General features: G+C 41.3%; 3 protein-coding genes across 4 annotated transcripts; 2 read left to right on the top strand and 1 right to left on the bottom strand.

The window, feature by feature from the left end:
- The first annotated feature begins 1,769 nt into the window (after window positions 1-1,769).
- ufsp2 (ufm1-specific peptidase 2) lies at window positions 1,770-9,888 on the top strand. The gene is made up of 12 exons (XM_070552598.1): window positions 1,770-1,888; window positions 2,078-2,159; window positions 2,536-2,707; window positions 2,812-2,878; window positions 3,316-3,470; window positions 3,559-3,751; window positions 3,833-3,979; window positions 4,107-4,271; window positions 4,355-4,479; window positions 4,563-4,639; window positions 9,342-9,466; window positions 9,561-9,888. Exons 1-12 carry the CDS (start codon window positions 1,886-1,888, stop codon window positions 9,645-9,647), a joined length of 1,398 nt encoding a protein of 465 aa, XP_070408699.1. The 5' UTR covers window positions 1,770-1,885; the 3' UTR covers window positions 9,648-9,888.
- Window positions 9,889-10,887: 999 nt separating this feature from the next.
- On the top strand, window positions 10,888-21,937 carry cfap97 (cilia and flagella associated protein 97). Of its 2 annotated transcripts, none has more exons than XM_070552600.1 (5): window positions 10,888-11,035; window positions 11,875-12,071; window positions 13,046-13,323; window positions 20,802-20,964; window positions 21,557-21,937. In XM_070552600.1, the coding sequence occupies exons 2-5, from the start codon at window positions 11,882-11,884 to the stop codon at window positions 21,646-21,648; spliced, it is 723 nt and encodes a 240-aa protein (XP_070408701.1). In that variant the 5' UTR covers window positions 10,888-11,035; window positions 11,875-11,881; the 3' UTR covers window positions 21,649-21,937. The 2 variants fall into 2 exon arrangements, with proteins under 2 accessions (XP_070408701.1, XP_070408702.1); XM_070552601.1 differs by having other exon boundaries at window positions 10,898-11,035; window positions 11,812-12,071.
- Window positions 21,890-23,988, bottom strand: slc25a4 (solute carrier family 25 member 4). The gene is made up of 4 exons (XM_015943763.3): window positions 23,731-23,988; window positions 22,712-23,198; window positions 22,489-22,629; window positions 21,890-22,412 (listed from the first exon to the last, which is right to left on the bottom strand). The coding sequence occupies exons 1-4, from the start codon at window positions 23,839-23,841 to the stop codon at window positions 22,252-22,254; spliced, it is 900 nt and encodes a 299-aa protein (XP_015799249.1). The 5' UTR covers window positions 23,842-23,988; the 3' UTR covers window positions 21,890-22,251.
- Between the last annotated feature and the right edge of the window lie 602 nt (window positions 23,989-24,590).

The following is a 24,590-nucleotide window of genomic DNA, read 5'->3' as shown; positions in this document are numbered from 1 at the left end:
CGTTGGCACGAGCAGAGATGTTTGTCATGACTATACATACAACATTCTTCGCTCCGCGCCAGGCTCAGGCAGTGGATCAAGTATCGGGACAGAAAGTATTGTGGTCTGTTTCAGACTTGAATATTAGATCAAATCTTGCCACTTGTTTTGTGGAGTGCACCAGTACACCACAGCCATGTTGATCTGACCTTTTAACAGACACATAAACTAAATCGGTTGATTCTTTCACTTGTGTGCTCTGGTAAATTTCAAGTTGATCTTTTGAGTTTAGACTTGATACACTAATGAACCACATGAGAAGATGTTTAATTTCCAAAATGCTATTTTTTTACAAGCTACTGCACATGAAATGCAGTTATACAAAGTAATCGAATGTGTAAATTAGCCAGTTGTTTAAAAAAAGCCTAGCTATAAACATGCCTGATTGATGGGTTGTTTTTTTATTCAGTCTGCTGCTCACAGAAGAGATTTTACTCTTTTTCTAAGAAATCCTAACAAATTATTCATGATCTTTGCAGAAGCATTATGTCAAACACACTGGCATCACTTTAACTCTCTTTCCTGCTACTCTGTTGCACATTATTTTATATGTAAGTAATAAAATGGTTTAAACTTAAATCATGAAACACTGCAAATTCATTTGTTTCTATTTTAAACAGATATTTGTATATTTATTAATTAGTTATTCATATTTAAATTTTTTGTGATTATTTCTGGAGTGATTTCTATAATGCTTATGAGCATGTCTATTAAGCAAGTAGATGTCAACTTGAAAGCTACCACCTGTATGTGTGTGACAGCTACACTGCTTTGTCCACCCACTCTGTCTGGCCTGCATGTACAACTACCTTTAATACCCAGAGGCAAACAGGCCACACGCCATAAAACGTGTTTGAGCACATGGCTGTGCAAATATTGTGACAAAACCTTTTTTTCCCATCTCGGTAAAAATTTTGGCAAAACTGGAATAAGTGGCATTTGGCGTGCTTCCTATGTTCCTTCAACCCCCCAAGGCACTTTACAACACAATCAGCTAATCCCCCCTTTACACACACATTCACACGCTGGTGGGGATGAGCTTCGATGTAGCTGAACACTGCACTAATGAAACCAACACTGGTGTCACTGGCCCCTCTGACCAGCACGAGAAGGCAAGGCATGTTAAGTGTCTTGCCCAAGGATAAAACAGCAGCATTCTCTGGTCAGAGACGAGATCGAACCTGCAACCTTCCAATTACTGGACAACCTGCTCTACCTCCTGAGCTACTGCTGTCCCTAAATGTTGTATGAGGTGGGGAACACAGGGAATATCCAGGTTTTATATGTCTCATTTGATCCATGTACAGATGCGCCGGCATCTGGAATACTCACAACACTACTGAAGGTTTTGGTATTAATCAGAATAAGTTCAGAGTTTCTGCACTGCTGTGAACTCATTGTATTTTCTTTAGGAATATGTTTGTGTTACGGCAAAACTGTTATTTTATGTGAGACAAAAAACAGACATAACTTATGAGAAATTTTCACATAGGTCATGTTGTTTTCAGAGTACATTTACATAAATAAAATATGTTTTGCTGTTTTTTATATAATAATAATAATAATAATAATAATAATAATAATAATACAAGAAACGTCTACGTTTGTGTATTACAGGCAAGCTGTAGTTACAATAAAAACAGCGACAACTTGTAAATAAGGAGAAAATGAATGAAAATGCAAAATGCAAAAATTTTAAATTTCCGAGCTGGAATGAATGCAACGTTAAAGGGCGGAGTCAAAATGGTCCAATAGCAAACTGCGTTCATGGACACGTTCATCAACAAGATATGTCAGCTTCCTGTGTGCAGTCAACAACAGCGAAAAAGTATTTTTCTGCCTCATCATGGTATGTATACTCAAGCATTACTAAATGAAACGTTAGTATTAATCCCCACTTAGCTTTATTCAGCTTTTTCATTTCTTTTGCTGCTTACAGTGACCCGTCGTCAGCAGAAGCTCAAAATCATTAATACGATGAATAAAAACAGCCAGTTAGCTCTCTGACCAATTACTCGGATGTCTTGTGTTATCACAGGTGCTCGTTGAGTCCAACTCGGTGACTATTGTTCGAGTCAGAGGGCCGCTGGAGCTGAGATGCCTGCTGGACAGCACCGATGGTATGCGCAGGGACACGTTTATGTAGCGTTTACTGGCATTTGAGCTCAGCTGAAAGGTTATTCTAGATTTTAGCATAAACTTTTTGCTACACAATACGGTCTATAACATATCCATACACACGTTTAATTCTCCACATGACTGGTCAAATACTAAATATGTTTTGTAATGTCAGGGAGCCATGTTTGGTGTCACTTTTATATCTTCCCCCACAAGCATGGAAAAATTAAACTAAGACTAGAGTTCCTAAGTAGTCATTTTCACTGATCAAAAAGTTTCTATTGCACTTTAAAAGAGCAGTGACTTTCAACAGAGATAACATCATCAAATAAACTTCATAAAAGTTGGGAGCGGCTTATGTTTGTTTTTCCACTGCAGATCTTGTGCTGATGGCAATATCGAGAGCGTTTCAGAGCCTTCGTTCCCAGGTGAAATCCCAATCCTGTGTTTTTGCCGTCTGTGGCAGTCCTGTTATTATTTGGCCAAACACAGGTGTTTATGAAGAAATAACTCCAGATACACCATGTGAAGATGTATTTCAGTGGATACAGTAAGTAATCCTTTTGTCTTTGTATAATATCCCATTGAAACCCTAAAAACAGTGGCTCTGGTCTGGTGTATTCGTTATATCTTCGCACTTATTATGTGTTTCAGAACAGATGAGCAGGAGCCCGGTGGGAGGAGATCTGCCAAGAAGAAAAGCAAAAGGGCAATTTCTGTGGTAGGTATAACTTTTGAATTTGGAGTTAGCTTGAGTTCAATGCAGAATCTTCATCCTAGAACATTTCTTTTCACATCAATCTGCTGTTAACCTCAGATTAAAGTTAAAGCAGCGATCCTTAGCTAAGAAATCTTGTGATTTTCACCACAGCTGTTTCTAGTGACTGTTCAGCATTAAATTAACTGGCTTTGATGAGGAATCAATTGTGAGGATAATAAAAGTGCTAATTTTCTTGTAATTGTGTAGTATACATGTTGTTTTCTTTCCTGGAGTTCAAGATAAAGTGTTAACAAATCTTAATTTTTACAAATCAAAAATGAACACTATTGATGTCTTTATTAGATTCATGAAAACTCAAGAAACTTTACTATTTTAGCCCTAATTGTAGTGTCTGTCTTTGTCTCATTCATTTGAAAATGTCCTGTCTTGTTGTTTAGAATGTCCTCAACCTTTCCCTGATGATGGAGGTGACAAGGCCAGGCCCTCTCTCAGCACCAGTCCTCAGCAAAACAGTCCAGAAATCCAACTTCCTGTCTGCAACTCTTCCCATTGACTGTGTGGTGCGCACCAGCTGCAACAACACAATCAGAGAGTACGTCTCCTTTTGGATACGCCTGATTTAAGGGATTAAAATTTGTATGCATGTTTTTTTTTATGTGAGTTTGTTTTTCTCCTGACAGGGCATGTGAGCAGCTCCTGGAGGCTCTAACCCAACAGTTGTTTGAGATGGAGAAGGTGACCCTGCAGCACATGAAGGGGACAACACTGCTTGTTCCAGAGCCGGTCCACTTCCTCCTGCCGGAGCCAAAAGGACTGGTAACAGTGGTGTTCCCAGCAGGAGTGCCTGACAGGGAGCTGGAGACACAGCGAAGGGTATGAGCCACGGTTTGTGCCTAGGTTTTAAACGACCTTTAACCTTTTGTGTCCTTTAAAGTTAAACATTTGTTTCACCAGGAGTTACACCAGCAATTTGATTTACCAGATGACAGACCCTACTTTAGAAGAGCCAATGCTTTCCACTTTCCCGATGAGCCCTACAAGGATGGTTATCTGCGAAACCCTCATGCAGTTCTCACTCATCCTAACCTGGATAATGGAAAGGTAAATTAAAGTCTCTTATCTTTCTTTATCCTGTTAAAACAAACAAGTGTCTCACTCAAAAAAAAAAAAAAATAAACTACTGATTCATGTATTTCTCTGTAAATTTGTATGTTTTTCCTTTATCAAGGTGTACCTGGTGCAGGGCATCTACAGCTACCACCACTACATGCAGGACCGTGCTGATGACAATGGCTGGGGCTGTGCTTATCGGTCCCTGCAGACAATCTGCTCCTGGTACCAGCAGCAAGGTTATGTAGAGCGCAGCGTTCCCTCTCACAAGGAGATCCAGCAGGTCGAGTCTCCATAACAACACAGAATGTTGTCCTGACAATGACGACCAAGATGCTCATCACTAACTGGCTCACTGTTCTTCAGGCTTTAGTGGATGTTGGAGACAAGCAGGCATCCTTTGTGGGGTCACGTCAGTGGATTGGATCCATTGAGGTTCAGGCCGTTCTGAACCATCTGCTTGGGATCACATCTAAAATTATGTTTGTGAGGTAGGGTGATATTCATAAAGGGAGGCAACAGAGATATTATTATAATTGTTATTATTATAACTTGACATAAACTGTATGTTCAGTCAGGGATTGGAGTTGGCATCCAAAGGAAGAGAACTGGCTAACCACTTTCTTACTGAAGGAACCCCTGTCATGATTGGTGAGCTGATTTGACGGGATACTTTGCAACCTTTTCATATTTTTAAATAATTTTCTTGAGCCAGCATGTGTTAAAATGATAATTTACAGGGTTAATGAAAGGTCACCAAGCCTCTATCACCCCCCTGTGGCCAGAATATTCCACTTCAGACTGCCTGCTGCTGTGTTGGGACTTACCCCTTCTTTCCAGGGGAGCCGTCAGCAGCACGTTACTGCAGCAGCACGTCTTGCTCGCGTAAACTGCTGCTTGGCCCTTCCCACGAGACGCGAAGCAGTAGGGGAGCAGCTGTCACCGACAGAGCACGAAGTCACACGAGTGACTTCGTCAGTAAACACAACAACAAGCAGGAGAAAATTACAACATGGTTTGTGTTTTATGTTCTGTCCGTTTCATAATCGCCAATACGGACCTGAAAAACAAAGGAGACCGCTAGCTAGGTGATAACTTCTCACGGGGACGCACAGTTAGTAACCTTTTTTAAAAGTAAAGCAACCGGAAGGCAGTACGTTCTTTATTCTGAAAATCTCAGGAGCTTCTCTCCATTTCCGCGTCCGATTTCCTGTCTTTCCTTCCCCAAAAATGTCGAACATGACCCGTTTCAGAGGCGTCGCGCGTAGAAAATAGAACCGGCGCGTAAAGGCCGCGACATGCTGCTCCTGAGACGCGGCCGACTCGCGCTGCTGACGGCTGCCGACGGCTCCAGTGGAAAAGGTTCTGTTGACCACAACGGTTCCTATCAGCAGCTATGACGTGCTGCTGCAGTAACGTGCTGCTGACGGCTCCTGTGGAAAGCCGGGGTTAGAAAAAAAATGAGCTGACATACCTGGCGCTGCAGTCTGGTTCCAGCACGTTTCCTGCATGTTTTAGATCATGAACACAGCTGATTTGTTTAGTGACAAATCACTCTTTTAGACATTAACCCCCAGAAACCCAAATATAGAAAAAAACTGCAAAATCTTTTTTTAACCTTTCACATGTTGTCCTAGGAGGCTTGTGATGCACAAATCAGTGGTTTTTTTAAATTTTGATATTTTAGTAACTTTTGGGGGGCATGTTGTAAAATTGCAACAACGGGCCTGTAGGGTAGCAGAATTTCATTGAAATCACTCACACTCTGAACACATGTAAGTGACAATTAAAAGTTTATTTGTACATTACTGCACATAAAGGCCAACAGAAGTTCATGTATCTACACAATATCAATGGTGTAAGAGAACAAATATTTTTTATGAACAATTTATTACAAAAAAGGGTTATTTGAACCAGGCTGTATGTGGACATTCTGAAGGAAAAAAAACACATAGATGTGCAGGTTTCATTTGTTTGATTCAATTGTGGTAGTCCCAAAAGCGGTTATTTTGCTCTGAAAAGCAGAGGCGGACATCGCACTTCTTGCAAAGCGTGTTTGTGTAGCCTTTAGCACAGTTTCTGCACCGTCCTCTGTCGGCTTTGATGGGAAAATGTCCGATCATGTCCTTGCAAACTTCCTTTGGAGGGTGTGCATTTGACTTTTTGGGCATTTTGGCAGCTGGAGAACCTTCATCTGTGAACAGCCTGTTGTGGGAAGTCAATGTGCTCCCCCTCAATGACACTGGGCTTGAAGATGGTCGCCCTCGCTTTGGCACTGATACACCTGTGCCAATCAGGAGAAGAGATGATGCCAACTGGGCCTGAAACAGTCTCCTGTTTAGCACCTGTTTCTTTGGAATATGCAAGGCATTGCAGTCCCTTTTGTACAGGAGCCAAGCACTGATCGCAGCTAGGACAATGGTGTGCCAGAAGATATAAAGGTACCAGTGGCAGGACTTCAGTGGTAACTTGTATTTGAAGCCCCATGGGTTTGGCTTGCTACGCATGTACTGTTTGATGCTGCTGAATTTCCCCCTGAAAGGGATCATCATTTCATCAACAGAGTTATGTTCTTCAGGGACCACCTTTAGGCATTTCTCTCTGAAAGCATCAAGCCATGGTCTGAGTTTCCAGAGTTTGTCAGCATTTTCTTCCGTCTCAGACACAGTTAGATTGTTCACAAAATGTAATGATGTCAACAGAGACTGGAATCTGTTTCGTGACATCTGAGATTGGACTGTATCGTGTGTCTGCTTCCCAGTACATGCGAATTCCAAGCATTTGGACAAGACCATCTTCAGATACATGCCAATCATCTGCTCTATTTCCTTTGTGCTGGTGTGTGTATAGATGCTGAACACTGTACTGATTAGTGTTATCTGCCAGAGCCTTGATCGTGTCCTCTGTCACAAACTTCTGAAAGTACTCCAGTGGTCCGCAGAGGGATTGGACACCATTAGTGACATCCTGACCAGAAAAATCAGTACTGGGACCGTTGAAATTCTTTTTCAGCCAGCGATACCTGTCACGGCGTGTGGTCTGGGAATCAGAATTCCCTGCTTCTGTTGGGATGATGTGAGCATCAGAAGTTAGTTGGCCGTTGGGTAATTTATTTTCCTTGTCCACTTCACAGATAACTTCATTCTCCTCTTCATCACTTGAATCTGATTCAAATGACATTTCCAAGTCACTGTCTCCATTCTGGATGGCTTCAATAGCATCCTGGACACAGTACCTGATGTGGCTTTTCCTGTTTTCAGGCATTCTGAAAGTTACAATAGCAGATTAGTTTCCAGGCCAGGTAATTGCAATGCAAATTAATGTTAGATATGCCAACACAAAAGATTCACACGTTCCAGAGATCAGCAATGGTATCAGTTGCTCCCGTTGTCATGCTATGAGCACTTACACCCCTACTTCCCAGAACATTATCACCTTATCATTCAAAAGCAGCTATTTGGGCAGCCAAGCAGAACCCAGGAAAAAGAAAACCAGCACTATAGTATATTTCAAATTATGCCACATAAATCTTTCAATCCTAATTACTAGTATAATGCAATACATTAAATTAGTACAACAAAAAGTTGTATTTTGATCCAACATCAAATTTGTAAAATATGTCAAAATTGTTGCAACATTAAAAACTGATCAAAAACATTACAAACTGATAAAACAGCAATATTTATCCTAGTATTTCCACCATCAAACAAGTGGAAAGTAAACTCCCTCAAGTGCAGGGTGCACACCCAACTTTTGCTACTCCTAAGACCCACTGTTGCAAAATTACAACATGGACAAAACAAGCTCAAAATCTCACAATATCAGTCACAGTGATGTCATAAAATCTGCATAATCTACACACATCAATTATCACAGAAAAAAATACTTAAAGCTTTTACTTACTTGAGTCTTGATTTCTGCTGTTGAAAACTACAAGATGATGTTCTCCAAAGCAGGCTCTCGGGTTGTTTGACTTCACGGCCGGATAAACGGGCCTATTTACACATTTTAACAGCCAATGGTGTTGCAGAACAGAACAATAGGACCTATTAGCAATGTAAATGTGGTTTTAAAAAGAAAAAAATGGGGAAGGTTTATTTTTGTAGACTTAAATCTGATGTTGTGATATTACAACCGTGGGTCTCTGGGGGGTTAAAGCAGACATCTGGACTTTTTTGTCAGAGGCCACCATCTAGAGGCGGAAAAATGTATTGCACCTTAAGGCCCTCCCTACTTCTGTGATTACTGTGGCTGCAAGCAACGCCTCATTTGTGAACGTGCACCTCGATTCTGACATTATGCTGTTTATTCATTTGTGTGTGTATTTTAAAGGTTCCATATCATCCTATTTTAAACCTTTGACAGCAAAGGTAGGCACAGCATATGATAAAATATTACCATTGGCACTATTGAGATGTCATTAATCTTAAATCCGAGTTATTTTCGTCAGCCTGAATTTATACCCGGAAATAAAAGGCTTTGTTTCAGTGAAACTCCGACTTTGGCAAGCTCGCTGCTGCATTGGCTTTGGTAGTCTTGTGGTTAAGGCATCTGCCTGAGCACTCTAACCACCAAGTCTGCTACATGACACCAGTTGCCTAAGCCACATATCCTGTGCTGGCCAGGGGGGACAGCTTTCAGACCAGAGACTAGCTTCTGGGAGAAGAGCAGGGCCTGATGACGAGACTAGTTTCCATTGTCGCTTTACAAGATTTTCAAAGTAAAACTCAAAAATTTGCAGCTGAAACAGGAAAATGCATAAATAAGGCCAAATATAATTTTTTTTTTCATGAGGAAATAATATCACATGGTAAAAAGCCCCCAAAGTGGTTTTTCCATGATATGGCCCCTTTAAAACTTAATTGTCAATGAGAAATGTTGCCAACTCTGCTTGGGTTTATACTTCAAATTACCTGGGACTCTATGGGGCGGGGTCAGGTTTAGAAAAACAAAACTGACTTTTTTCCTACATTATATCAGTATACAGGGTCAGACTATCACTTCTCTTTATTTCTACAAAATTATACGAGTCCTTAAATGATTGTCCAATAGATGCTTTCAGTTCAAAACGTATTATTGGTGGAGGTATTTAGACAAATGCGAGATAACAACTTTATTATTTTTTTGCCCTTTTTTCAGTCTCCACCACATATTTATAGCTATATAATGATGGAATGTTGTTAAGAGACATGGGGAAATTTGCTATTGCAGCTTTAATGGGTGTTTTATTGTTTTTATTTTAAATCTAACAGATTTTTTTATGTGTCACTGTTCAGCTCTAGAATGAATCAGAAATTTTCTAAAAGCATGAGTTTGGAGTTAGTTCTAGGTTTCTATTTGCAATGTGTTTCAGGTGGTGGAGTTTTGGCCCACACCATCCTGGGTGTGGCATGGAGCGAGACCACAGGGCAGATCCGCTATCTCATTCTGGATCCCCATTACACTGGAGCAGAAGACCTGCAGACTATCACCGACAAGGTAACTGCTGCAAGCAGACTCACCAGCAGACCCCACGTTAGTGTCCAACAATTTTATCTGTACATGTAATGCTGACCTTGTGCTGCTCTGGCAGGGCTGGTGTGGCTGGAAAGGACCGGATTTTTGGGATCAGACCGCATATTACAATCTGTGTTTACCTCAGAGGCCGAGGTTCATCTGACCTACAGACTTACATTAGGAGCTCATCTAACAAAAATAATATTGGGAATTATTCATTCTGCTGATGGGAAATCCCTGTAATTTGAGATGAATCTATATCCAGTGTTTTATGGACCAAGTCCATAAAATTCAAATTCACCAGAAAGGCCCATTTTTATTCAAAGGGCAGCATGCATTAAACACGTGTAATTGTTTGATGTCGTTTATTTTGGAAGTAAATAAAGTGAGATGTGCCATTTTTATGTATTTAGTTATTTTATTACTTTTTCAGATGCTTGAATTACAGATGAGAAAACAACATTAAAAGTGTTTTTGAAATGAAAGCAAAACCCTTTAACCCTTTGATGCATAATGGTCACTACAGTGGACAGGTACTCAAAGTTATTTATTTATTTTTGCTATTAAGCACAGCTGTTGAAGACTTTTTTGCATGTGAGCCCCTCCATTTGGACTTCAGCAAGTCAAGCCAACATATTTCATGTTCAGAATGCATGCCGTCCACTGAGATGGACATGTAATAAACTATTTGTAAATTAACAAAATGTTACAAAAATTATTTGTTGAAATTTGTTTCATTCACACCTAAAGATGAATGAAAAAAATTGTTTAAAAAATCATGGTTGAACATTTCATAATTCATGCATCAAAGGGTTAAGATATCCAGTTGAGTTCCTGCAGATTCTTGGTCACATTAGCAGCATTTAGGCTGACGGTAGGCCAAAATAACATAAAGAATGTTTATAGAAAATTATAGTTAATTGGTTTAATTTTATCAAAAGAAAGTTTTTTAATTATTGGATAGCTTGATAAGACTTTTATTCAAAACTGCACTTTTTCATTAATAGTGAGACTCACAGTGTGTAAGCATAATACAGAACACCCCTCCCCCATTTCACATAAAATGCATAACAGACCAGATAGGATGAAATGATAAGGACCCATGTGAGTTTTTCTCAAAGTACGTCAGCATATCAGGAGTTTGTGTCACTTATTAGTCTAGCAAGGCACTTTAGAGTCTGATTGTTTGAGAGAAAAAGGTCAAAAAATTAGTATAAGGGGATTAAAATTGACTTGCAAATTTTTACTATGTGGATCACACACACACACACACACACACACACACACACACACACACCACACACACACACACACACACGTATATATATATAGTTACTCAGATCAACAAAGGCGTAGAAGCCTCTTGGCAACCGTTTCCAGGAAGTGACGTATCGTAACGCCCACCAGCGCCATATTGATGTTCGTAAGCGCCGTTTTTCCGTGTTGTTTTGGTTTTAGGTATGTTTATGTACGGTTTTCTACGTACATGTCACTTTTACGGAAGCAACTCCAAAAGTAAAGTGAACACACTGCCGCGCCTCCTTTCTTCAGGTAAGAGACTGCTTCGTGTCCAACAGCAGCTAAAGTTAGCTAACCAAAACTAAGCTGTGGTGTTTTTCTCCTCTTTTTTTTTTCTTCTCACGTTATATCAGAGTTCGGGTGAAATTGTGATGATTTAACGTTTCCCTGAAGACAATTTTCCTTATTCGTATCTCTAACAGTCTATTCAAAACGTTCCTTTTCGATGCCATGTTGCATCCAAAACCTCACTTTTCGATATCTTCCAAGTTAAAAGGCCTTGCGGTTTTCTTACACACCTGGCACACAACACTTTGTACTTCCACAACGAGTTAGTTAATTTATCTTTAAAACAATTTAAAGTTTCTAGTTTTAAACTATTAAAAAGAAGGAAATACGCAATGCTACTGGGTATTAAATATATAAGCAAAGGTGAACAAGACGTTGAAGTGAATCTCTCAATTTTGATCGTGATTGCAATAATAGTAGGGAAGATAGATAAGATGTAGAGGAAGGCTGAGAATCGGAGACCCGCAGCTCTTGCAAACAAGAACCATCAAACGCTTGAAGCAAGTGGCTAAAGGCTTGGAGCAAAGTGGCAGTAAGGATATATCCAATCTGCGCTATAAAACCCTGTGCAATATGAATGGCTTTAGTGGCAAATGCACAATATACTAAAGGCCAAATAGGATAACAAAAAGAGCCAGAGTCAGCTAAACAAATTAAAAAGAGGAATGGATAATCTGTAAACAGCCAGAAACAGCAAAATGCATCTCCCTATTTAACTTGAGCTCTTGCATCATTCACAGGGTCACCACCACCAGCCTTTTTAAATGTATTTATTTATTTTTGCACCTGCGTGAGCTCCACAGGATTCCGATGAGTCTCGTTGAGTCAGACGACACAATAACAGATGTGAGCCCCCTTTCCTCTCCTGAATTGAGCCCATGTCGGTCAGTAAATCTTCCATCAGAGATGGAAGACAGGACCCAGGAGCAGGAGAGTGTGCCCTCTAGTGGACTTAGCAGCATGCATCTTGACGATGATTCAGATCAGGATTTGGATGAACGTGAGTAAACTTTTCTCCATTTGGTTTAATCATGTTTGCTTTTGTCTTTCATTCTCTGGTTGCTTTTTTTTGGGGGGGGGGGGTAATGAATAAATGCTTTGACTACAGTGTTGTTGAGATGTTTACATTTAGGCAACACATCAATAAGCAACTGTTCTTTCCTAAAACATAAAACTACACAACACATAGTTTTTATATTCTTCTTTAGGATTACTGATAAAAATATAAATTATGTCAATAAAGAGATGGTAAGGGAGGACCCTCACTGAGAAACCATTTTTTAATTATTAATTTTGAACATCAGTCACTCTTTAGTGAGTTTTTCATTCAGGCTGAACATGAAAATAGTTTCCTACACCTATTTCCTGCATTAGCTTCTGAAAGGAAATAGATGGTGAAACTCTAGGATTAGAAAATTCTGACAGATCTTCGTCACACTGTCACTTAACATTTATGGACTCACCCATCTTGACTCGCAACAGGGAAGGCTGTTATTGGTTTAGCGTCCAGGAAACAGCAGACAACATTTCGGCTAGTACAAGCTAACCATTAGCATTAGCAACTCCACAACATGGCAGAACTCCTTCAGACTTGTGTTATTTGTAGAGATGAAACATCAGCGTTGCAGAGCTAACAGGGTAGTGGTAGAGTTGTGTTGCTGTTAACCAATCAGAGGCGAGATGTCCAAATATCAGGAAATAATACTCTGAAGCTACTTTCTCCTCTGGCTGAATTCTACATGCTGAAGCAAGTGCACCAGAGCTTTTTTCCCACAGTGTATGACTTGCAAGGCATTCATTCCTACTAGAGACAACTGCACATGTATTGAAAATATGAGTGAAGGACCTCCTATTTCTAGTCAAACTTCTCCATAGCAACCAGTTCACTTGCAGGTTAAAGGCACAAACAGAAACAACACATCTTCTACTTCTAGAGAATATGATAATCTAACAAATGTGCTTTTCATCCATCAGGCTCCTTTAACTTGGAAAGTTCATGTAAACCCAAACGAGGCCTTTGCCATCCTGGATGGAGAAACAGAAAGAACTACACTTTTAGCAATGATGAGGTCCGGCGCATAGAGAGAGAGAATAGTCGACTTCTTCGGGAGCTGACGAGTCCTGCTTCAGCGACCATATTAGGAAAAGCACCAGTGAAGAAAACCTGCACCAGTAATTTTCCTGTAACTCAGATGGCACACAATGCAATTAGGAGGCAGCGTGAACAGCAGCGCATTGAACGGGAGAACCTGGTGAGTGGCTTTAGTCAAATCCTCTAACTAATTGTCGCCAATAATCATCAAATGATTAAATAAATTATTAAGTAAATATCAAATCCTAGGTCTGTGTGTGGGGGACAAAGAATTGGGGTGAGGGTTAACTCTGCCCTGTCTACCAGCCTGTTATGGTTTGATTAATATATACTGAGAAGTTGGTTGAAAAACCGCCTGAATGCTGGAAGAGCCAAGCAGAAAGAAAGAAAAGAAAAGAAAACAATCTTTTCTATAGCGCCTCTCAAGATGAAAATCACGAGGCGCTTCACAGAAGCTAAAACTGTTAAATAAAAAAACGATATTAAAAATATGTTTAAAATAAGCAAAAGTAGACAACTTTGAGAGAGAGAGAGAGAGAGAGAGAGAGAGAGAGAGAGAGAGAGAGAGAAAGAGAGAGGAGAGAGAGAGAGAGAGAGAGAGAGAGAGAGAGAGAGAGAGAGAGAGAGAGAGAGAGAGAGAGAGAGAGAGAGAGAGAGAGAGAGAGAGAGAGAGAGAGAGAGAGAGAGAGAGAGAGAGAGAGAGAGAGAGAGAGAGAGAGAGAGAGAGAGAGAGAGAGAGAGAGAGAGAGAGAGAGAGAGAGAGAAGAGAGAGAGAGAGAGAGAGAGAGAGAGAGAGAGAGAGGAGAGAGAGAGAGAGAGAGAGAGAGAGAGAGAGAGGAGAGAGAGAGAGAGAGAGAGAATCACGCAAAATCACGCAAAATCCAGCCGGAAAAAGTGAGATTTCAGCTGTTTTTTTAAAGGAGACCACTGAGTCCACTGATCTCAGGCTCAGGGGGGGAAGTTTCAGAGTCTGGGGGCCACAGCAGCAAATGATCTGTCACCTTGGTTTTTAGCCTGGTTCTGCACAACCAGTAGGCTTTGGTCACTGGACCTCAGGGACCTGCTGGGGGTGTAGGGACTGAAAAGATCACCAATGTATGATGGTGCTTGTCCATGTAAGGCCCTAAAGACCAGAACCAGGATCTTAAAATGCTGGTGGTGGTCAGAGGGACCGGTGGCGCCAGAGCTCGGCAGCCTCGCCTCTGTCAGCGCGCCCCAGGGCAGCTGTGGCTACATCGTAGCTCATCCCCACCAGTGTGTAAATGTGTGTGTGAATGGATGAATGATACACTGTAGTGTAAAACGCTTTGGAGTCCTTACTCTGAGAGGCGCTGTACAAGTGCGGGTCATTTATCATTTAAAATGAGGGAGCTGTGGTAGAGTACTACAGTATAGAGATCAGAATAATTGCAGTGGGATTTGTAGCTTAGCAACAGCTAAGGTGATAACATATAATACAACATCACTAGAGGCTGTCAAAGAAACACAAGTGAAAGTCTAGCTAGACATAACATGGATGCAAACGCACCTGTTTGATTTCCAGGGAACAAGGGCCGTTGAGCTATAGTATCATCTCTACACCGTGTTGTTACCTTTTGTCTGAAAGTTATAGAGTTGAATCACATTACAGCATCTTATTGGTACATATTACCTTGTTGTCCTCATTTAGGCTGCTTTTGTGCTGTGTTCATACCATCAGCATATATACAAGGTGGTGCTGTTCAGCTTCAAGGTTGTCCTATGCACCTTTCAGTATGATGGATGTAGTTTCTGTCAGGCTATAGTCTGACTCATCACTGGCTTCTTCATAATGGGTGACGTTTGAATACTGTCATGTCTGCTGTGTATTCTTTTGTTTTTATCACTTTGCCTTTGATAACCAATGGGCAATTATAGCTTGAGGCTCATGCAAGGAACAGCAGAACCTTTAGAGTGCATGTTTCTGTGGCACACAAACCTTCTCTAAGATTCATTTGGTTCCAAACACACACCAAAAAGTATCTCAGCATTCACAAGGGCAAGGGAACCTAAGTCACGCCCATCTACAGTACTTCCAGACCATGAGTCCCCAGAAGAACAATAAAATGAATGCAAGTCATTGGGGCAAAAAATGCAATTTTCTAATATTGTTTGTTATGTGTCATGGATTTCACATACAGTGTGATGTCTATGAATTGAACTCATTCACTGCCATTGACAACAAAAGTCATCATTTTAAATCCAACCGTTCACTGCCAATGACGACTAAAGTTGTCATTGCATTTTTTTTACTGTGTGGCCATCAGAACGAGCCCCCGCACTGTGAGGACAAACATCCCAGCTCTAAAGCCGATGTTCATCCGTGTATGTCACACGTCACGTGATCAGGAAGCAGAACATCCATGTGTTTGGAGATCGTTTTGGGCCACTGCTATAAAAAAAAAGTGAGGCGCGAACCGGAAAAGCTTCTGCTGATCACAATTTGACAACGGATTACGAAAGAACGGATAATGCTCGAAATGCACAGATTCTTCCTGATGTAAGAGGTGATTCTGCTCTTTGTTTTGGTAGTTTTGGCGTTGACATCATCCTAGCGCACAATGTTCTGTGACTCTTAAAAAAACTGTAAAAATGCTGGCAGCGAAGGGCTTTTCTGATCAGGAAACGGCTGGCAGTGAATGAGACGCATTTGAGACGAAGGGCTTATTTTTGAATGGGGGGGGGGGAGGTTAGGTTTTGTGTTTAAAAAAAGTCCAGGACGAAAGTGACGTCATCAAACCAGACACGGAGCAAAACAGGCTGTAAGTTCAGTGAACTTCACATCCTTTTTTCAGGAGGAAAGAACCTCCATAAATTTGGCCATGTGGTAAGTAGCAGCTACGCTAGGGGAGAGGAGATTCGGTGGTGATGTCATATATGTCTGATTTGTAGTCATGCTGATTATGAACTTTTACAAACTGATAAATGTCAGTACATGGCTGGCGTGGTCAAATTACACATTATTAGTTTCCATTTAAATAGAAGTACAACATATGTGCGATTCAGGGCGTGAGGCAAAGCGGATTAGAAAATAGCTATAAAGTCTATTCCATTCTATTCTATTCAGTATGTAATTGTCCTCCTAAAATGACACCAGTAAAATTCTAGAGCTTATCTGATGACATCTTCATGGATTTTCATCTTGTTTGAGCACAAATGGTCTGTTTCTCAAGTCCCTATTCCTTCAACAGCTAAAAGGTTTTCCCAGTTCAAGCTGGGAGCACACATATGATCAGGGTCCCCATTCTAACCAGTGTTCCTCACCACCGGTTTTACCTCTAGACCAGTGATTCTCAATCCTGGTCCTGGAGGTTCAGAATCTACCATGTTTTAATTTAAATCCTGTTTCATCACACCTGATTTCAACCAGCAGGCGATTAGCCGACTTTTGCAGAGCCTGATGAGTTGCTGCTCAGGTGTTTCAACCACTGAATCAAGCGTGTTGAATAAGAGAAACCACTAAAACGAGCTGGATAGTGGCCCTCCAGGACCAGGAATGAGAACCCGTGCTCTAGACCAGAGGTATTCAATTCCGTCCTGGAGGTCCGGTATCCAGCTCCTTTTACTGGTTTCTCTTATTCAACACACTTGAAACGCCTGTGCAGCAGCTCATCAGGCTCTGCAGGAGCTTGTTAATCGCCTGCTGGTTGAAATCAGGTGTGTTGGAACAGAGTTAAAACTAGAACATGCTGGATACCAGACCAGAGTTGAAAACACCTGCTCAAGATCAACAAACCCAAAAGATCCACGAAAGCTCTCAGCCAGCGGGTGTTGTGCTCTATGTTGTGTGGGTGGTCGTTATGGCCCTTTTTACACTACGGTCAACTCGGCCTGGGCAGGGTTAGGGTTACGGTTAACCGCGACACGTCCAGGTTGTGTTTACATGGCCTTGTCAGGAAAGTGGACGTCGTCGAGGACATGAGTGGGTTCCACTAAAGTGGTGCAGAGAAGTCTGGGGTCACATTTTTTGGCGCCACATGTTAGATAAACATAAGCGGCCGTGAGCACGGCCAGTTGAGACAACTGGGGTGTGACAGTTAAAAAGAATGGAGGACACCAAAGTACTTTTACACCATTCTTGGTCTGTGGCTCTTTTTGAGGAACAAACTCCACGCATGAGATGCCTGGTTGCCATCTGTCAATTTGGATTAGTTCAGGCGCTGTTCTGTGACATCACTTCACACGCTTCCCGCCAGGCCACTACGTCGGTAGGCGTGAGAGTGACATAACTTCAGTGGATCAGTCAGTCCAGGTGGGTGTGTAGGACCGCCTCGGCACAAAAGGAATCGCTGGGAAGCAGGGCTGAATAAAAGCGGTTGGCTCTGCAAGAACAACACATGAATAATGCCAACGTGAGTGCGCTGAGCCTTCCAGGGCCAGACTGAGTTGACCGTAGTGTAAATGAATGCACCATATGCCTAATCAGTGTAAAGTACTCATTGTGTTCTGTTGGTGAACGTCTGGGAGCACGCCCTCCTGAAAGCTGACACTGATGAACTTTATATAGACAGCAGCATGGGGGGGGGGGGGACGAAGCAGTGCTCCAGAATGACACGAGAAACTTCAGACTCATGTTGGAACGCCACCTAATATTTTATGCTAACTTTATTACTTGGGAATAAATAAATGTATATAAACAGAGAGAGAAATGAGCAAAGACATTTATTGTAACCAGGAAAGGTTATTTGATTAGTGACCGGCTGCAGAAATGGTCACAGTTTCACGTGTTAGCTGAGTTTCTCCTTCGTGACCAGTTAAGAGTTGGTGAGCCTTGTCGGTACGGAGAGGTTTCTGTCGTTCTGAGCACTGACTGTTCTCAGTGTCTTCTCAGGAGTCCCCCTTGCCTTCTCTATTCTTAGTGAGAAGTAACTGAATCTGCCGTGTGATCTCCCACCAGAACGTCACAGTGTAGCATACCTCGTTCCTCCTGCACCGCTCATGGATTTCTTTTTCTTTCTTTTGTGTTTTCCAAGCGAGTGAAATAAAAACAAGATGCAGATACACTTTGAAGGCTTTTTAAATCATTTTACCTCCAGTCTTGAATCCAGCTGTTGTAGGATAACAACCTTTTAATGCTTACTGTTTGGCTTTATGCTGTTGTGTTTGCTGCCACACTTAACTTTCATGTATTTTATTATTTTAATTTATAGAATGAGATTGTTGCTACATCTTTATTTTTACTTTTTTTTAATGCAGATTTTCTTATCAGCGTTTGACAAGACATTAAATGTAGTAGACTAAACCAAACTAGTCTCATTGATATGGATGACATATTACTGATGCAGTTTGTACCAGGAATGTCACATTTGACTTTCATTACTATATGAAGATTCTTTCTACTCGTCTGGTTGAAGAAAGGTCTGTATCTTTTTCAGTTTTCCAGGCCCTTTTGACATCTGCCTTCCTGCAGAGACCATTTCTGATTACGTTGCAGCAAGCAATACATCGATTACCTGATGAACGATGCATCTCTCAGGCTCACCCGCTCATTCTCTCCATTTGTCCCCCACTTGTCCTGTTTCTGTGTTCTTGTAGAACATAAAACACCAGGCCAGTACACCAAGTTTGTGATGAATAGCTCTTTTCAGATCAGCTTCTTCCAGTGGAAAATACTTTTTATGTTTTTCAAACTCTATCTCATTAAACTGTAGAAGTACAGTGAGCCGTCGTTTATCGCGGTAGATGCGTTCCAGACCTGGCCGCGATAGGTGAAAATCCGCGAAGTAGGGACTCCATATTTACAGTATTTATTTAACAGGTATGTATTCAGTATTCAGACTTTTAAAACCCTCCCTTTACATAGTACTGTATTTTTACTTGTTTTTTTTTTATAGTTTTATTACAAAAAGTGCATTTTATGATGAAATTGATGAAAAAAAAACAGGAATTTCTAGATATTTCGCATAGAAAAATACAGCGAATCGGTGAAAAATACCGCGAATCGGCGAATTTCCCTTGAATAAGGCTCCAAAGAAAAAATCCGCGAAGTCGTGAATCCGCGATAAACGAACCGCGAAGTAGCGAGGGATCACTGTATCTAAATTAAAACAACAGAATTATGGGTATTTGTTTAAAGTGACAATGTGTAATTTTTTACAGTTAATCCCTGGAAATATCCATTGAAATGTTGTAGTAAAGAACTAAAAGTTGCCCAGTTGTTGAAAAATATTGGCAGTTTTAAAACACATAACCATTAAAATCTGTTCTAAAATACATGGAGCGGGTCTGAGTCTCTGGGCGACGCCATATTGGATGCCATGTTTTCCGCTACGGAAGTCTGTGAGGACTAAATGCGTTTTCTGATTTGTAACAAATGGTTACAAAACTTTCACTATCAATAAACATTGTTGCTTTACACATTTATCTCTTCACTCATTGCCAGTGATGAAAGGTGGCGCTACCAGGGATTTTTGACCCTGATGGTCATCCGTTGGTAAGGTCTTATTTGAACACAAAATGATGCTTGCTTGCAGTGTTGTAGGTATATACTGCCCCCTATTGCCAGGGAACCCCTACACTGTCACTTTAATAAAAATTTTATATTAATTGCCTGTTTTCTGTAAAGACCATTTAACTCTTGTTAAAAAGCAGCAAATGTCCAAAGAATAACTTAAAAAATCTGTTATGTAATCAGATTTAAAGGCTTGCAAGAGACCTTAAATAAAAAAAGTTAAAAGTAAGGACTGGTTTCAGATTTTTTTATTCAAGATTAACAAGCCAATAGAATTTAGATGCACCAGAAACAACTCGCCTTAATGTTTTGAACAGATGCAGAACACAGAGGTGCTTTTTTGTAGGGAAGGTAAAACTACAAGTAATTACAGTAAAAAACAGAGATGCAATGAAATGAAATATATTCATTAAAATAAGTTAAATAACTGTGATGATTATTAATTTCAGTGTAACTGTTACGAGATTATTAGAGTAGAAGTTATTTTTTTCTGTATTCTATAATGTGTTTTTTCTTGATCATGCTCTATTCAGCTTTTACACAGTAGGTTTAAAGCGGAACGTCACTCATATTTTTGGTCTCTAGGAATGATTTGTAAGTCGTACTCTGGGGAATTAAATCTCTGGTGTTTAAGCACGGAGGAGTCAGCTGGAGGAGAAAGTAGCTTCAGATTGCAGGATAAGGAATCTTATTTCTTGATATTCGAACATCTTGCTTCGAATTGACTAACAGCAATGCGACTCCACCACTGACTCTATTTAACCTGCAACACTGATGTTTTATCTCCACAAATAATACAAACCTGAAGGAGTTCTGCCGTGTGGTGTAGTTGCTAATGCTAATGGTTAGCTTTTACTAGCCAAGACGTTCTCTGCTGTTTCCTGGACACTAAACCAACAGCAGCCTTTCCCGCCGTGAGTCTAGATGGGTGAATCCATGAATGTTTAGTGACAGTGCGACGCAGGTCTGTCAGGCTTTTCAAATCCTAGAGTTTCTATCAGAAGCAAATGCAGGAGATAGGTGTAGGAGACTATTTTCATGTTCAGCCTGCATGAAAAACTCTTGACCAATGATTTTCAAAAATAATAAGTAAGAATTTTTTCTCAGTGAAGCTCCTCTTGTATATTGTTTTATCTCCTATGTTTTTAAATATTATTATTCTTAAACAGTTGGTCTTAAAGAAACTGGAGTCCGTGAAGCCCACGCCTGGCCTATCGCGTTCAGAACAGCTGGCGGACTACCAGCGCCTCACCGGACGTCCGGCTGCTTCATCACGTCCCAGCTTCAGACCCAGCACTAACCGAGGGAGATCTAGCAGTAGAACATCTACAGGTATAACTACATTTGTTAGCAAACCACTTTTACAATCATGTTAAAATGTTTTACAAGTTTGAAAGTTGATGTAAATTCCTGCTTAGAGACTACCGCACTAAAGTGCTAACCTGTCCAGCGTAAAGCTGCAGCTGCACACCAAAAACACTTGTTTACAGCTTAACGTCTCATGATTTAGGAGCAGTTTGGTGTTGCTTTTGTTCATTTTTAGTCAGCGTACAGAAAGATCAGCATGCAGCTGTGAGCAGGATTCCTCTCAAACTGAGGGAGCAGATTTGTCACATGTCTGAGCGGCTGCTTCCAGATGGCAGCAAAAATTAGATTAACTAAAAGAGAGGTCATTTAGGCAGAGTAAAGCAGCTGTAGCCTCTTCAAACATTCATTTATTTATAGATCATTAACTGGTTTGCTGCTTCTATTTTTAGCATATTTCTCTCTTTCATGTTTTTGTTGCTTCGTTTGAGAACCATTTCAAATAAAGCACCATGAGTAACAGCTCAGTCATACTGTTGTAAACAAAATAAATACTTTTGCAAGTTTCTGTTGATTGAAAGAAATCTTGAGCCTGTCACTCTTTCATTTTGTTTGTCAGCGTTTACACATCCCAGACCAGGCAGCTCCAGATCATCCTTCACCAACACGAGCTCCAGCAGCACACCTGTACCTGGGTCGAAATCACCCTAGTTCAGCCCGCCCACCTAGAGTCAAGAAGGCATCTCTTTACCAACATCAGATTCAGGACTTTTGGCTGGCGACAAAAGTAACAGTGAACTGTTCGAATATATTTGAAAACACAAATTTATTTCAAAGGCAAAAAAAAAAAACATTTAGGTGCTTTGCTATTTTAAGAGACGGTATACTTACTGTGCGTGAGCCATTTTCCTCCCATGGCAAGTCAAGCAGGTCAATTTGTGAGACAACAAACTGTTTTATAGATTAAATCTTTATTAATAAATTAAAGTTTAAGGAGCGATACATGGGTCAGAGTGGTCACTACACATCATATGGGCCTCAGCAGCTGCTTGACAAAGGTAACTGTATCATAATCTGTGTCACGCGTCATCTCCACCTGCTGTCGCGCTGGAGGACAACCTTTATGGTACATAGGCTATATATTTGTATATACACACATTTCTGATGAGACACAGACCCAGGTTCGGTACCCACTTTCCTCAGGCTGTTGTAGCCTACGTGCCCATACTGCGATTCACCAGGCTGGTGCCACTGCATCACAAACATAAGACTTAAACGAAGTGGAGGGTTTCCTTGGGGACTGGGAGTGTGAGTTTAGTATGAAAACTTCTTGATTTCATCGTACAAAACCAACACGAAAGCCCCGCCCATTCCTCTGATCACGTTGGACCAGGCACCCTTGAAGAAAGCTCGTGAGCCCTCGTCTTTGAGGATCTTCCTCCAGCAGTCGATTGTGCCCTTGTACATGATGTCAGCTGTGGGAATGGAAACGTTTGTAAATTGTGCAACAGTGGCCAAATCAATCAAATCGGAGGCTAGAGAGATGCTCACCTCCTTTGCGTCCTGACTGCATCATCATACGACGTCTTACAGTGTCGAAGGGGTATGAGACCAGACCTGCCGCGGCAGTGACGGTCTGCGCAATCATCCAGCTGATGATGATGTGTGTGTTCTTGGGATCTGGCAGCATGCCTGTTTTAAAGGAGCGATTGGGTCAAAAACATTCATGCAGAACGTGAGGATCAGGTAGATCAAGTGCAACAGCAGCACACACCTTTAGCTGTGTCGAAGCATCCAAAGTAAGCCGCTCTGTAAATGATGATACCCTGCACGGACACGTTGAACCCCAGGTAAAGACCCTTCAGACCGTCGGTTTTAAAGATCTTGGCGATGCAGTTTCCGAGACCGGTGAACTCTCTCTCAGCGGGACCCTTTCCGATGTCAGCAGCCAGTCTTGTTCTGGCGAAGTCAAGTGGATAAACGAAACAGAGCGAAGTGGCACCAGCAGCGCCGCCTGACGCCAGATTACCAGCGAAGTAACGCCAGAACTGTGTTTTTTGATCCACGCCACCGAGGAAGATCTTCTTGTACTTGTCTTTGAAGGCGAAATTCAGGGCTTGGGTTGGGAAGTAACGGATTACGTTGGCCAGGTTGCCTCTCCAGAATGAGACGAAGCCCTGTTCCTTTGGGATTCTGACCACACAGTCAATGATTCCTTTATATTGCATCTCAGCTGTGATCTGCTTGCTGGCATGCTGCACCTGTTAAAAAAACATTGAATAGGACGTTTTCACTTGTACAAAATATGGTTTTTCAAATTAAGATATCAAGAAAACTTTTTTCCTCACTGCACATTTTCCAAACTCACACTCCAGCCACTTGAGACTCCACGGTGTATTACATTACATGATGCAAGTTAAATTTAGCAGTTCTCTTTTACACGATGGTCTCTTTTCTCAAAGAAGCATTAATTAAGCAAAAAAGCATTAAACTTTTTCGAGTATTGCGGCGATTTTTATGTCGGCACGTATCAGAAGGTCTTTCCACTGACTCACGGAGCTGTGCGTAAAACTATCCCCCCAGTGACGTCTCACGTGTCCTTTAGCGTTACGTACAAGACCATAAGAGCAGTCTCGGTGTACAGCTGGACATTTTCTCTGTTTAAGCAAATCCCATTTTAACTTTAATGTCAGACTTTTAAGAAAAAACTGTGACCAATAAACTACGCACATATTATGCACAAAGCAGCTGTTGTGCGACTGGTGCCTCCAACAGCTGGTTCAAATTCTTTACCTGCAGCAGCAGCTTGACTCTCTCAATGGGAGCAACAGCTGTTTTGGAGATGGCAGCGGCGATACCGCCGGCCAAAAAGTCCTTCATAAAACTAACCACCGCGTCCGACATAGCTGGCTGTTCCTAGTGCAGCTGATCCAGACTTAACCACAGATCCTTAAGGAAACCCTACGCCCCTCCAAGTGGACGAGGCACCCCCAGCTGTTCTTATATATGGGGGGCATTCATCGCGAGAATTTTGAATGATGGATCTGCAGTTTGTCAAACAGAAAGAGGAGGCTGAATAAATATCCGAGGTTGGAGTTCAAGTTGTGCGCCATTTTTTTATCCGGAGCCAGGAGCTGGGGTGGCCTAACCGGGGGGCATTTAAAGGACACTATGCGATGAATCTGGTCATGTTTATAACAAAAATATTTACAATGACAGTTAGATGGTTGGTTAAAGTGGACATTCTCCTCCTAACGAGGAGGTCAGGAGAGACTTCTGAGGCCAGGAAATGGAGGAAAGAGTGCATCTCAAGTGGCAGCTGCTGCTTTTAAACCCCAATTTATACTTTTTAATACTTTTAAAAAGCAAGTCTGATTGGCTTCATATATCCAAGTACATCCAAGTTTGATTGACGAAGTGTGGGAATAAATCTTTTTATTCTATATTTGTAATATGCTCAACCATGAGTCCAACCTCTACCCTTAGCTTGTTTAAGGGCTCTCTCAACCCACCAGCAGGCTTGAGGATGATTTCGTTTGAGACCTGTGTGAAAAACCGTTTCAAGGCATTCATTTAGTAATGGAGGTCTACGACATTGCATTCTGTACAGCTCTGTTGTTAAATGTTCAATGTTTAATCTGTCAGAGTGACTC

The sequence above is a fragment of the Nothobranchius furzeri genome, chromosome 6 (assembly GCF_043380555.1).
Source record: "Nothobranchius furzeri strain GRZ-AD chromosome 6, NfurGRZ-RIMD1, whole genome shotgun sequence".
Taxonomy (NCBI): Eukaryota; Metazoa; Chordata; class Actinopteri; order Cyprinodontiformes; family Nothobranchiidae; genus Nothobranchius; species Nothobranchius furzeri.
The sequence above is the reverse complement of the archived record's forward strand: the minus strand, read 5'-3'. Positions and strand labels throughout refer to the sequence as shown.